Source organism: Oryzias latipes, chromosome 12, assembly GCF_002234675.1.
Source record: "Oryzias latipes chromosome 12, ASM223467v1".
Classification (NCBI taxonomy): domain Eukaryota; kingdom Metazoa; phylum Chordata; class Actinopteri; order Beloniformes; family Adrianichthyidae; genus Oryzias; species Oryzias latipes.
In genome coordinates this window covers 268,072-281,857 of record NC_019870.2, presented here as the reverse complement: position 1 = coordinate 281,857, position 13,786 = coordinate 268,072, and the positions used below count along the sequence as shown (strand labels likewise).

At 56.6% G+C, this 13,786-nt stretch overlaps 2 protein-coding genes across 3 annotated transcripts; both read left to right on the top strand.

Moving 5' to 3' along the window:
• On the top strand, nt 1-3,310 carry mocs2 (molybdenum cofactor synthesis 2). Of its 2 annotated transcripts, XM_004084438.2 has the most exons (7): nt 1-73; nt 1,624-1,748; nt 1,857-1,987; nt 2,067-2,177; nt 2,362-2,518; nt 2,582-2,705; nt 2,780-3,310. In XM_004084438.2, exons 4-7 carry the CDS (start codon nt 2,069-2,071, stop codon nt 2,879-2,881), a joined length of 492 nt encoding a protein of 163 aa, XP_004084486.1. In that variant the 5' UTR covers nt 1-73; nt 1,624-1,748; nt 1,857-1,987; nt 2,067-2,068; the 3' UTR covers nt 2,882-3,310. The 2 variants fall into 2 exon arrangements, with proteins under 2 accessions (XP_004084486.1, XP_020555478.1); XM_020699819.2 differs by lacking the exon at nt 1-73 and having other exon boundaries at nt 1,730-1,748; nt 1,919-1,987; nt 2,780-3,276.
• Nucleotides 3,311-3,475: 165 nt separating this feature from the next.
• ugcg (UDP-glucose ceramide glucosyltransferase) lies at nt 3,476-13,501 on the top strand. The gene is made up of 10 exons (XM_004084439.4): nt 3,476-4,081; nt 4,510-4,654; nt 10,127-10,229; nt 10,316-10,417; nt 10,496-10,608; nt 10,695-10,873; nt 10,945-11,031; nt 12,821-12,928; nt 13,016-13,094; nt 13,167-13,501. The coding sequence occupies exons 1-10, from the start codon at nt 3,984-3,986 to the stop codon at nt 13,335-13,337; spliced, it is 1,185 nt and encodes a 394-aa protein (XP_004084487.1). The 5' UTR covers nt 3,476-3,983; the 3' UTR covers nt 13,338-13,501.
• The last annotated feature ends 285 nt before the right edge of the window (nt 13,502-13,786 follow it).

Below are 13,786 nucleotides of genomic sequence, written 5' to 3'. Positions count from 1 at the left end.
GTGGTGCCGCGTGCGCGCGTGACGCTCGGTTCTCCGGTGCCGAGATAGCTGCAGTAACTTCATGACTGCGCAGGTGAGTGGAGGGTTTGACCCCTTGCATGCTGACGTCAGGCTTTGTGTCACACATGTGCCACACACTGCGCAGCCTTTGTGTCTGCGCATGTGTGGTTTCTGCACGTGTTTTGTGCTAGTCTGCTTTGTGTCTATGGTTGTGAGTCTTTTGTGAACTCCAGTGGATCACATGGTCTGGCCTGTGGGGCGTCACGTGGTCAGCATAGACTGTATCTGAGAACTGGACTGTGGCCCTATTGGGGGGGGGGGGGGGGGGGGACAAATCGGACCAGAATCGACTAGGATGTAGACCCCCCCCCCCACACACACACACAGTTGCCCGCCTGTAACCTTTATGCTGTGCTTCACACCTGTTTGGTGTACAGTGATCCCTCGCTATAACGCGGTTTACTTTTCACGGTTTCGCTACTTCACGGATTTGCATTGTGCATTGTCTTCTGCATTCTGATTGGCTAAAAAGTCACTCCACTTCTTCTCTACCTGTGCGTCAATAAAGTTGCAGTTTAACATGTACACGTAGGTAAAACAGCTTCCCAAATTACAACAGATACGTGCAAATTCTCTTGCAATTTCGAGTTTCTCTATCCCCCATGGAAAAAAGAGCGACACCAACTGTCAATCACTGTGTTCTTCTCCCGAACAAACACAGCTGCGCCGCGGGCTTCAAAGGGAGAAAACACTGCAGAGCGGAGTCAGGATCAGCGGCTCTAGAGCAGTGAAATACACCTGAGTCACTATTTGTCTGACCTTACTTTGTATTTTTTTTTAAATCATTTTAAATTTTCTCCCGTTTAATCCAATTACTCTCGGGTCGCGGTGGGCGGGGCTAATCTCCGCGATTTGAAGCCTGATTAGTTATTATTTGACAGTACAGTACAGAAGATATTTGTTGAAAAACCTTTTCTAAAGTACTTTTATTTGTGAAACAAATGCCTGAGCCTGTAAAACGGTTTGTTCTTTCTTTTCAATGTATAATAGACTGTTTAATAGTATAATAATTGTTAAAAAAATAAAGGTTTCTACTTCACGGATTTTGCCTTTCACGGGTTCTTTTTGGAACGTAACCCCCGCGAAAAACAAGGGTTTACTGTAAAGCGAGTTCAGAAAGGAAACACAGGCAGAAGTCAGGATCCTGACAAGGTCACTATTGGAAAGAAAACCCGCAAAAAGACGACCAAGGTCCAAACCCAAACTAAAATCCAGAACCAGCAGGAGGCTGAGGACCAAGAGAGACGAGCCACCCAGCACCGCTCCAACTCTGACCCTCCTGCTCCTCGGCCAGCAGGTACCAATCAGGAACATTGGCCCCTCCTTCCAGGTGAGCAGAAGGACGGGGTGTGAAAAAGGTGCATGCCAGCAGCAAGATGAACACAGCCAATAGGCAAACAGATGATGACATCAGTGAGGATGAGGCGGATGAAAAGCAGGAAGCGTTCCCGTAAAACATCACCACGCGTGTTTCTAGACCCGAATGTTTTCCCGTCACGTTCCACGCTGCAGTCCACGCAGCCTCACGTGTGGCACTGAGCTCATACAGGTGTTTGTGTGCAGGTGAGCGTCATCTACTTTGGTCAGAGTGCCGAGCTGACTGGGCTGAAGGGGGAGGAGCTTGTTTCTGTTCCAACGCCCATCAGCAGCAGGGAACTGTGGGAGCTGCTGCAGCAGAGACATCCCCGGTACGAAACCCAGGAAGCAGCAGAACCTGACGGCGGCTGATCGGATTCTGACCGCTGCATGTGTGTGCGTGTGTGTGTGTGTGTGTGTGTGTGTGTGCGTGTGTGTAGGCTAGCAGTGCTGCGTGGTCACGTGGTCTTGGCGGTGGCTCAACAGTACATTCCCATTGCGGAGCAGCTGGTGGTTCTGAGGGACGGAGACGAGGTGGCCGTGGTTCCTCCGCTCAGCGGCGGGTAGGCAGGTATGTGCTTCAGTCAGTCGCTGCTCTCCATCCCAGCAGAGGAGACGGGTTCTCAGACGTTCTACCGGGTCGGTTGCAGGAATGTCCCAGCAGGAGGACGCGGTCAGGCTGAGCCGGGATCCTCTGTCCGTGCAGGAGGTGGTGGATGCTGTGAGCAGCTCCTCCTGTGGAGCCGTTTCCGTCTTCGTCGGTACGGATGGACGGGACTTTTAGCCGTGTTGGGTAGCGACTCCCTGGACGGGGGGGACGGGAGTGTTTGTGTTCCACTTCTATTTTGAGTGCTAAAGTGAGGAACAGCGGTGCGGGCCGTTACAGCGTGTTGGTGGGTCCGGTTCGGTTCCTCAGAACTCAGGAGTTTCACATCATCTGTGCAGGAACGACCCGGGAGGACGAGGTGGAGGGCAGGAGGGTGGTGGGACTGCACTACGAGGCGTACGAGTCCATGGTCCAATCAGAGTTCACCAAGCTCTGTGCTGAGCTGCGGGGGTGCTGGCCCAGCGTGAAGCACATCTGCGTCCACCACCGGCTGGGGTGAGCGCTCCGCCACTCCTCTGACCGGCAAACGCCAGACTTACCTGACAGGTTCCTCTTTAGGTGGGTGAAGGTGGGCGAGGCCAGCGTCGCCATGGCAGTTTCATCTCCGCACCGCCACGACGGCCAGCAGGCCATCCAGCACTGCATCAGCCAGCTGAAGGCCCGGATGCCCATATGGAAGAAGGTAGGAGCCGGCGGCGGTGGGACGGCCGAGCCGGTGGGACGGCCGAGCCCTCACCCCCTACCTGTGCTCCACAGGAGGTCTACAACACCCAGGAGGAGAGCTGGAAGGAGAACCTGGAGTGTCCGTGGTCCAGCACCGCCCAGCTGCTGACGGATGGATGTGACAAAGAAAACTGAAGCTTGTGATCCAACTGAAGGGGGCGCCAGTTAGCTGCTACCCGCAGAGCAACTGACTTCATTTAATCATTTGTTTTTCTTCCTGAAATAATCTGTTGTAATTGTTGAAGCGTCACCGTGTTCTCAGTCTGCAGGACGTCCTGCTTCCTGAAGGAACTCAGATTGTCCATGACGACCGCGGTCTCTGGTTCCTGATCCAGTTCAGTTTCGGTTGCTCAACCCCAGCAGGTGTTATGACACACACTGACAGGTGTGGCTGTTTACCACGAAGTCTGACGCACCTGAGCAAAGCAACCAGTTTCCACCGTTGTCACGTGACTCAACACAGCTGCACCTTCAGCAGCGGGAACTTCCCTGTTCTGAGCGACAATCGGCTCATCCAAATGATCAGAACTGGATCCACAGTAAATAAAGGGTATTTTCAGCTTTGTTTTTGATTTGTTTTTCGAGGCCAAACTTTATTCAATTTAATCATGTTTGAAAATTTGGGGATTTTCAGCTTAATGGAGGAAGTCACAGAGAAGAACTTTCAGAGCAGATGAGCAGTTTGAGGTGGAAGCACATCAGGATTATCTGGGTTCTGAAGGAGCAGAATGAAGACAAGGAGGCTGAATCCATGTAGACTTACAGTTACTCAATAAAAGCACGAAGAAAACATGTAGCAGTGAAGGAAGCAGTTAGATTCCTGGGGTTCTTTGCACTAAAGCTCATCCTAAACACCTTTGTACTAACGTTTAGAGGCACTAAGGCCGCCTGGTTTCATTTATCTTAGGCTGTTGGGAGGGGCTTTTATTTTGAAAGAGTCCGGAAGTGCCAGCCAGTGATGACTTCCTGTTTGATCACCGTCTTTCCCGGTTGGTCAGCTGATCGTGGGCCGGTCTGCTGACTGTCAAACGCCCGACCTCATCGCCGCTAAACCGCGCTCCCCCAGGCCGTCTGTGGCCCCCAGAGTTCCCGCTGCCGGAGCTCGAGGTCCAACCTACTTCCGGTACCGGCCCCGCCGGATTTCTGGCTCTTTCGTGACGGACTCTACAGAACCCCCCGGTGTCCTGCCCGACCACACACGGAGCCCGAACGAGCTGTGGCGGCCGTCCGCTGCGCCATGGCCCCGCTGGAGCTGGCCATGCAGGGCCTCGCCGTGTTCGGCCTCGTGCTCTTCCTCGTGCTCTGGCTCATGCACCTGATGTCCATCATTTACGTGTGAGTGCGCGCGCGCCGCCGCTTGAAGCTGTTCGCCCGCGGGGGGCCGAGCCGCTGATGCCCGCGCCTCTCTGGCTGAGTGCCCGGTCGGTGGGTTACCGCTAACCGGTGCACGTTAGCTCAACGGGAAGGGGCTAACTGACGTAAAGCTGACTGTTCGCGCGTACGTTAGTGCGGCTTAAGCTAGCAGCGGCTTCCCGGCTAACGCAGCGGCCGCGGCGGCCTTCCGCTCCAGAGACGTTTCTGTTCATTGATATTCAGGGAAGCTGTTGGTTCCGTCTGTCTGACTGCGCGCGCACGCGGGCGGAACTACCGGTCCCGGCTGCTCTTTCTGCGCGGGGGTGGAGGCAGCAGAGCCTTGTCCGAAGAACCGGGTTTTCACATAGACAGTGACCTGTTCTGATCCGGGTTCCTGGCCTCTGTTTCAGACGCCTACACCTTCACAAGAAGAGGTCAGAGGTCAAACAGCCGTTTGCTCAGCTGGCAGGAGTTTCTCTGCTGAAGCCTCTGAAGGGGGTCGACCCGAACCTGATCTCCAACCTGGAGACCTTCTTCACTCTGGATTACCCAAAGGTGAGAGAAACCCCGCGACAGTGGTACATCCCCCATGACAGACATGACCATCATCAGAGTCAGCACCCCCGTCCTCGGCTAACACAGGTGTGTGTGGGGGTGTGTCAGACAGGTGGGAGGTCCACCTCGGCTAACACAGGTGTGTGTGTGGGGGTGTGTCAGACAGGTGGGAGGTCCTCCTCGGCTAACACAGGTGTGTGTGGGGGCGTGTCAGACAGGTGGGAGGTCCTCCTCGGCTAACACAGGTGTGTGTGGGGGCGTCTCAGACAGGTGGGAGGTCCTCCTCGGCTAACACAGGTGTGTGTGGGGGCGTGTCAGACAGGTGGGAGGTCCTCCTCGGCTAACACAGGTGTGTGTGGGGGCGTCTCAGACAGGTGGGAGGTTGTCCTCGGTTAAAACAGGTGTGTGTGGGGGAGTGTCAGACAGGTGGGAGGTTGGGCTCGTCTAACACAGTTGTGTGTGGGGGCGTGTCAGACAGGTGGGAGGTTGTCCTCGGCTAACACAGGTGTGTGTGGGGGCGTCTCAGACAGGTGGGAGGTCCTCCTCGGCTAACACAGGTGTGTGTGGGGGTGTGTCAGACAGGTGGGAGGTTGTCCTCGGCTAACACAGGTGTGTGTGGGGGCGTCTCAGACAGGTGGGAGGTCCTCCTCGGCTAACACAAGTGTGTGTGGGGGCGTCTCAGACAGGTGGGAGGTCCTCCTCGGCTAACACAGGTGTGTGTGGGGGCGTCTCAGACAGGTGGGAGGTCCTCCTCGGCTAACACAGGTGTGTGTGGGGGTGTGTCAGACAGGTGGGAGGTCCACCTCGGCTAACACAGGTGTGTGTGTTGGGGTGTGTCAGACAGGTGGGAGGTCCACCTCGGCTAACACAGGTGTGTGTGGGGGCGTCTCAGACAGGTGGGAGGTCCTCCTCGGCTAACACAGGTGTGTTTGGGGGCGTCTCAGACAGGTGGGAGGTCCTCCTCAGCTAACACAGGTGTGTGTGGGGGCGTGTCAGACAGGTGGGAGGTTGTCCTCGGCTAACACAGGTGTGTGTGGGGGCGTCTCAGACAGGTGGGAGGTCCTCCTCGGCTAACACAGGTGTGTGTGGGGGTGTGTCAGACAGGTGGGAGGTCCACCTCGGCTAACACAGGTGTGTGTGGGGGTGTGTCAGACAGGTGGGAGGTCCACCTCGGCTAACACAGGTGTGTGTGGGGGCGTCTCAGACAGGTGGGAGATCCTCCTCGGCTAATACAGGTGTGTGTGGGGGCGTGTCAGACAGGTGGGAGGTCCTCCTCGGCTAACACAGGTGTGTGTGGGGGCGTCTCAGACAAGTGGGAGGTACTCCTCAGCTAACACAGGTATGTGTGGGGGCGTGTCAGACAGGTGGGAGGTCCTCCTCGGCTAACACAGGTGTGTGTGGGGGTGTGTCAGACAGGTGGGAGGTCCACCTCGGCTAACACAGGTGTGTGTGTGGGGGCGTGTCAGACAGGTGGGAGGTCCTCCTCGGCTAACACAGGTGTGTGTGGGGGCGTGTCAGACAGGTGGGAGGTCCTCCTCGGCTAACACAGGTGTGTGTGGGGGCGTCTCAGACAGGTGGGAGGTCCTCCTCGGCTAACACAGGTGTGTGTGGGGGCGTGTCAGACAGGTGGGAGGTCCTCCTCGGCTAACACAGGTGTGTGTGGGGGCGTGTCAGACAGGTGGGAGGTCCTCCTCGGCTAACACAGGTGTGTGTGGGGGCGTCTCAGACAGGTGGGAGGTTGTCCTCGGTTAAAACAGGTGTGTGTGGGGGAGTGTCAGACAGGTGGGAGGTCGTCCTCGGCTAACACAGGTGTGTGTGGGGGCGTCTCAGACAGGTGGGAGGTTGTCCTCGGCTAACACAGGTGTGTGTGGGGGTGTGTCAGACAGGTGGGAGGTTGTCCTCGGCTAACACAGGTGTGTGTGGGGGCGTCTCAGACAGGTGGGAGGTCCTCCTCGGCTAACACAGGTGTGTGTGGGGGCGTCTCAGACAGGTGGGAGGTCCTCCTCGGCTAACACAGGTGTGTGTGGGGGCGTCTCAGACAGGTGGGAGGTCCTCCTCGGCTAACACAGGTGTGTGTGGGGGTGTGTCAGACAGGTGGGAGGTCCACCTCGGCTAACACAGGTGTGTGTGTTGGGGTGTGTCAGACAGGTGGGAGGTCCACCTCGGCTAACACAGGTGTGTGTGGGGGCGTCTCAGACAGGTGGGAGGTCCTCCTCGGCTAACACAGGTGTGTTTGGGGGCGTCTCAGACAGGTGGGAGGTCCTCCTCAGCTAACACAGGTGTGTGTGGGGGCGTGTCAGACAGGTGGGAGGTTGTCCTCGGCTAACACAGGTGTGTGTGGGGGCGTCTCAGACAGGTGGGAGGTCCTCCTCGGCTAACACAGGTGTGTGTGGGGGTGTGTCAGACAGGTGGGAGGTCCACCTCGGCTAACACAGGTGTGTGTGGGGGTGTGTCAGACAGGTGGGAGGTCCACCTCGGCTAACACAGGTGTGTGTGGGGGCGTCTCAGACAGGTGGGAGATCCTCCTCGGCTAATACAGGTGTGTGTGGGGGCGTGTCAGACAGGTGGGAGGTCCTCCTCGGCTAACACAGGTGTGTGTGGGGGCGTCTCAGACAAGTGGGAGGTACTCCTCAGCTAACACAGGTATGTGTGGGGGCGTGTCAGACAGGTGGGAGGTCCTCCTCGGCTAACACAGGTGTGTGTGGGGGTGTGTCAGACAGGTGGGAGGTCCACCTCGGCTAACACAGGTGTGTGTGTGGGGGCGTGTCAGACAGGTGGGAGGTCCTCCTCGGCTAACACAGGTGTGTGTGGGGGCGTCTCAGACAGGTGGGAGGTCCTCCTCGGCTAACACAGGTGTGTGTGGGGGCGTGTCAGACAGGTGGGAGGTCCTCCTCGGCTAACACAGGTGTGTGTGGGGGCGTGTCAGACAGGTGGGAGGTCCTCCTCGGCTAACACAGGTGTGTGTGGGGGCGTCTCAGACAGGTGGGAGGTTGTCCTCGGTTAAAACAGGTGTGTGTGGGGGAGTGTCAGACAGGTGGGAGGTCGTCCTCGGCTAACACAGGTGTGTGTGGGGGCGTCTCAGACAGGTGGGAGGTTGTCCTCGGCTAACACAGGTGTGTGTGGGGGTGTGTCAGACAGGTGGGAGGTTGTCCTCGGCTAACACAGGTGTGTGTGGGGGCGTCTCAGACAGGTGGGAGGTCCTCCTCGGCTAACACAGGTCTGTGTGGGGGCGTCTCAGACAGGTGGGAGGTCCTCCTCGGCTAACACAGGTGTGTGTGGGGGCGTCTCAGACAGGTGGGAGGTCCTCCTCGGCTAACACAGGTGTGTGTGGGGGTGTGTCAGACAGGTGGGAGGTCCACCTCGGCTAACACAGGTGTGTGTGTGGGGGTGTGTCAGACAGGTGGGAGGTCCACCTCGGCTAACACAGGTGTGTGTGGGGGCGTCTCAGACAGGTGGGAGGTCCTCCTCGGTTAACACAGGTGTGTTTGGGGGCGTCTCAGACAGGTGGGAGGTCCTCCTCAGCTAACACAGGTGTGTGTGGGGGCGTGTCAGACAGGTGGGAGGTCGTCCTCGGCTAACACAGGTGTGTGTGGGGGCGTCTCAGACAGGTGGGAGGTCCTCCTCGGCTAACACAGGTATGTGTGGGGGCGTGTCAGACAGGTGGGAGGTCCTCCTCGGCTAACACAGGTGTGTGTGGGGGTGTGTCAGACAGGTGGGAGGTCCACCTCGGCTAACACAGGTGTGTGTGTGGGGGTGTGTCAGACAGGTGGGAGGTCCTCCTCGGCTAACACAGGTGTGTGTGGGGGCGTGTCAGACAGGTGGGAGGTCCTCCTCGGCTAACACAGGTGTGTGTGGGGGCGTCTCAGACAGGTGGGAGGTCCTCCTCGGCTAACACAGGTGTGTGTGGGGGCGTGTCAGACAGGTGGGAGGTCCTCCTCGGCTAACACAGGTGTGTGTGGGGGCGTCTCAGACAGGTGGGAGGTTGTCCTCGGTTAAAACAGGTGTGTGTGGGGGAGTGTCAGACAGGTGGGAGGTTGTCCTCGGCTAACACAGGTGTGTGTGGGGGCGTCTCAGACAGGTGGGAGGTCCTCCTCGGCTAACACAGGTGTGTGTGGGGGTGTGTCAGACAGGTGGGAGGTTGTCCTCGGCTAACACAGGTGTGTGTGGGGGCGTCTCAGACAGGTGGGAGGTTGTCCTCGGCTAACACAGGTGTGTGTGGGGGCGTCTCAGACAGGTGGGAGGTCCTCCTCGGCTAACACAGGTGTGTGTGGGGGCGTGTCAGACAGGTGGGAGGTTGTCCTCGGCTAACACAGGTGTGTGTGGGGGCGTGTCAGACAGGTGGGAGGTCCTCCTCAGCTAACACAGGTGTGTGTGGGGGCGTCTCAGACAGGTAGGAGGTCCTCCTCGGCTAACACAGGTGTGTGTGGAGGCGTGTCAGACAGGTGGGAGGTCCTCCTCGGCTAACACAGGTGTGTGTGGGGGAGTGTCAGACAGGTGGGAGGTCCTCCTCGGCTAACACAGGTGTGTGTGGGGGAGTGTCAGACAGGTGGGATGTTGTGCTCGGCTAACACAGGTGTGTGTGGGGGCGTGTAAGACAGGTGGGAGGTTGTGCTCGGCTAACACAGGTGTGTGTGGGGGCGTGTCAGACAGGTGGGAGGTTGTGCTCGGCTAACACAGGTGTGTGTGGGGGCGTGTCAGACAGGTGGGAGGTTGTGCTCGGCTAACACAGGTGTGTGTGGGGGCGTGTCAGACAGGTGGGAGGTCGTCCTCGGCTAACACAGGTGTGTGTGGGGGCGTGTCAGACAGGTGGGAGGTCCTCCTCGGCTAACACAGGTGTGTGTGGGGGCGTGTCAGACAGGTGGGAGGTCCTCCTCGGCTAACACAGGTGTGCGTGGGGGCGTCTCAGACAGGTGCGAGGTCCTCCTTGGCTAACACAGGTGTGCGTGGGGGCGTCTCAGACAGGTGGGAGGTCCTTCTCGGCTAACACAGGTGTGCGTGGGGGCGTCTCAGACAGGTGGGAGGTCCTCTTCGGCTAACACAGGTGTGTGTAGGGGCGTGTCAGACAGGTGGGAGGTTGTCCTCGGCTAACACAGGTGTGTGTGGGGGCGTGTCAGACAGGTGGGAGGTTGTCCTCGGCTAACACAGGTGTGTGTGGGGGCGTGTCAGACAGGTGGGAGGTTGTCCTCGGCTAACACAGGTGTGTGTGGGGGCGTGTCAGACAGGTGGGAGGTCCTCCTCGGCTAACACAGGTGTGTGTGGGGGCGTCTCAGACAGGTGGGAGGTCCTTCTCGGCTAACACAGGTGTGTGTGGGGGCGTGTCAGACAGGTGGGAGGTCCACCTCGGCTAACACAAGTGTGTGTGGGGGCGTCTCAGACAGGTGGGAGGTCCTTCTCGGCTGACACAGGTGTGTGTGGGGGAGTGTCAGACAGGTGGGAGGTTGTCCTCGGCTAACACAGGTGTGTGTTTTGCAGTACGAGATCCTGCTGTGCGTTCAGGACCAGGATGATCCAGCTGTAGACGTCTGTAAGAAGCTGCTGGGGAAGTACCCCAATGTGGACGCGCGCCTGTTCATCGGTGAGTGTTGCTAGACCTACCTTCTGTGCTGTTGCTCACCTGTGGCTGATGTTCAGAGGTAACTCCTGACGGTCTATTGTCTTCAGGAGGGAAGAAGGTTGGTATCAACCCAAAGATCAACAACCTGATGCCGGGTTACGAAGGTGCCAAGTACCAGCTGGTGTGGATCTGTGACAGCGGGATCCGAGGTGAGGCCCAGTGTCCGGGCATCAATGCTTTTGTCCCACCCTTCCTGTTTAAGCTGACGAGTGTTTGTGGGGGGGCAGTGAAACCTGACACCCTGACAGACCTGGCCAATCAGATGACGGAGAAAGTAGGGCTTGTCCACGGACTGCCATACGTTGCTGACCGTCAAGGCTTCGCCGCCACTCTTGAGCAGGCAAGGCGAACATCTTGTTTGTGTGTCCGTGTTCGGCCATCAAGCGCTTCTGCTGACAGGCCTCACCTGTGTTCACCTGTGTGCAGGTCTACTTCGGGACGTCCCACCCCCGCTCATACATCTCAGCCAATGTGACGGGGATCAAGTGTGTAACAGGAATGTCGTGCCTCATGAGGAAGGACGTGCTGGACCAGGCCGGCGGGCTGATCGCCTTCGCTCAGTACATCGCAGAGGATTACTTCATGGCCAAAGCTATCGCAGACAGGTTAGCACGTTAGCAGTGCTGCATCGGGGCTCCGCCTCCGTTCAGGTGGTCATTCAATGTTTTATTCTCAGAGGCTGGAAGTTCTCCATGGCGACACAGGTGGCGCTGCAGAACTCTGGCTCATACTCCATCGGTCAGTTCCAGTCACGTATGATCAGGTGAGTGTCTGCGTCAGTCCAGCCCCAGGTGACCTCGAGGACGGCGCTTCTTCTGAAAACATGTCTTATGGTCATCTGGTGGTCGTTAGCTGCTCAGCTTTGATGGATGACGCGCAGGCGTCCATTTCTGATGGTGGTTCTGTCCAAACTGTATGTCGAGTATGAAAATGGAGTGCTCAGTGATTATGAGCCGAACCGATTATTACAGTGTCCCCCCTGTATGCGGGGGAGGTAGGGACACCCGTGAATGTGGAGAACCGTCCCACCGGCTCGGCCGTCCCACCGAAACGTTTAATAAAGAACAGCGGACTCCCTTTTAATTCAGATCACTAGACTGTACCACAGAGAACTGGAGTCTGTCTGGGCCTTAAAACCTTCATCGGTTCAGTGCCAGAGGCCATCTTCTTCCAGAACAATGTCCTCCATCATTCATTCATCTGGATGATAATTATTCTCCGCGGTTATCTTCCTCGGCGTTTCAGGAGATTTTCCGGCTGTTTATTAGTCAGCTGATTCTGCTGGAGCACAGACGTCGGTTATAGCGGTTCAGGAACCTCTGGATCCAGTTTTAGCAGCCGGCGAGGAAGCCGACACGCCCGCAAGGAAGCCGACCGGCCGGCGAGGAAGCCGACAGGCCGGCGAGGAAGCCGACAGGCCGGCGGGGAAGCCGACACGCCGGCGTGCTCTTCTTCTCCGCTCCCCCTTCAGAAATTCGTGCAGCACCTCCTTCAGACGCAAAAATCATCCAAGCGTCTTGTTTCCTGAGCTTTTGTGATGAACCGAAGGAGTCTTGTGACTGAAGAAAGAATCGTACTTCAGAATTTCTAACCACTCTTTTTATTTTTGTATTCTTGTTGGTGTCCTTGTCCCGGCTGAACCCAGTTATAGGTGGGGTTCTGGTGTTGGTCGGTAGAAGGTCCATGATGGCTGCGTCTCTGTTCTGCTGTCAAATCGACCGCCTTCTTTCTGGATTTAGAGTTTCGAATGTTCTCCATCATAACCGGGGCCATCCAGCTCACCGGTATCGGGACATTGTTAGCATGATCTAAATTAGCATTAGCTGCGTTAGCCTTTGATCAGGGTCTGATTTGTAGTAGGGATGTTGGGAAATCCGGCCCGATGTTATAGTGTCTGACTCGATGGAATCACTGATCGGCTATTTACTTTTATTATTTGATCAGCGCTGCATCGTTTAAGTTTGTTGTTTGAAATAAACAGAAGTCTGCGCGTCACGACCTGATCCCCACATTTTACTGTCAGGGTTCTGAGTTTTCCTTGATAAAGAGAAGAACCACAGGAGATGAGAACGTTAGCTAGACTGCAGGAGGAGAACCGCTCTGTGACAGCAGGAACAGAGCGGTTCTCCTCCTGCAGTGGATCCAGTCTGGTTTCATTGGTGGTTGATAACATAAAACATAAACAGGAGGAAAGTAGGAAAGATTTCACCGATTCAGGCTTCACGGCTCAAAAAGTATTTTCAACGCAAACAACCACCTACAGAATCCTTTAACAGGAAGAAAAAGAACGGCACTCATTTCAGGGACGTCAGGAAACTTTCTGTCCTAGAACGTCTTCTCCTGCTGTAGACACGAGAACACGCTAAAGGCGTGTTGTCTTTCCCCGCCGCTCTGCTCACGACGTTTCAGTTATGACATCAAACTTCCAGTTCTGCTGCAGTGAAACGCGGGAACCGTCTCCACGTGTTCACCTGGTTTACCTTTGTGAACGAGGCCCGAGAACAGCAGCCGAAGCTCAGGCCCAAACCGGTTCTGATCCAAACTGTGTGCAGGTGGACCAAGCTGAGGATCAACATGCTGCCTGGAACCGTGCTGGAGCCCGTCTCCGAGTGCTTCCTCGCCAGCCTCATCATCGGCTGGGCCGCCCATCATGTCTTCAGGTATGTCCAATCACAGAGCAGCTGCTGGGCGGGGCCTGTCAGTCGGCCTGTGACAGCAGGTTAATGTCAACGTGTCCCCCCCTGCAGGTGGGACATGATGGTCTTCTTCATGTGTCACTGCCTAGCCTGGTTCATCGCCGACTACATCCAGCTGACCGGAGTGCAGGTACGGTGTCTTTTATTTTGAAATCAGGAGCAGGTGTGTAAAAGCATGACTCACTGATGACATCATCTGTAGGGCGGCCCCCTGAATTTCTCCAAGTTGGACTTCGCTGTGGCCTGGTTCATCCGGGAGTCCATGGCCGTGCAGATCTTCCTGTCGGCTCTGTGGGACCCCACCATCAGCTGGAGGACGGGCCGGTACCGGCTGCGCTGCGGCGGCACCGCCGAGGAGATCCTGGACGTGTAGCTGCTCCGGCGGCGTACCGCTGCTCCGGCGTACCGCCGTCCTGCAGGAACAGGCTGGTTTCTTTTGTCGAGGAAAACCAAAGGAGTGAGTGCGAGCATGAGTCTGTGTTTTTTACCTATTTATATTTCTTTTGGTGCTATGAAAAAAACAGCAGGCCACACCCACTGATGATGCAGGACCACTGTCAATCAATCAAGACAGAGCCCCCCCCCCTGTCAGGATTTCTGCTTTTGGCCTCTTCATGACGTTTTATTATTTATTTTTTTTAAGGAAACTATGTTACAAGTACTAAGTCGGTACTGAAACCAGTCCAGTCGTCACGATCATGACAAAGGCTGTAGGGGTTAAAGGTCAGGAGGCCTTTAACTAAAAAAGAGATGGTGTGGTCCGACTGCACGGGTGTCTGTTCTGTCCTGAACGAGGACCGTTTTGAAGGTCCACAGCGCCGA

Bases quoted from the DNA above. Each gene is read 5' to 3' on its own strand.
- mocs2 (XM_004084438.2), top strand. From the start codon at position 2,069: ATGTCCCAGCAGGAGGACGCGGTCAGGCTGAGCCGGGATCCTCTGTCC. The intron at 2,178-2,361 runs GTACGGATGGAC...TCATCTGTGCAG, and splicing joins AGCCGTTTCCGTCTTCGTCG to GAACGACCCGGGAGGACGAG. The intron at 2,519-2,581 runs GTGAGCGCTCCG...GTTCCTCTTTAG, and splicing joins TGCGTCCACCACCGGCTGGG to GTGGGTGAAGGTGGGCGAGG.
- ugcg (XM_004084439.4), top strand. From the start codon at position 3,984: ATGGCCCCGCTGGAGCTGGCCATGCAGGGCCTCGCCGTGTTCGGCCTC. The intron at 10,609-10,694 runs GCAAGGCGAACA...ACCTGTGTGCAG, and splicing joins TCGCCGCCACTCTTGAGCAG to GTCTACTTCGGGACGTCCCA. The intron at 13,095-13,166 runs GTACGGTGTCTT...CATCATCTGTAG, and splicing joins TCCAGCTGACCGGAGTGCAG to GGCGGCCCCCTGAATTTCTC.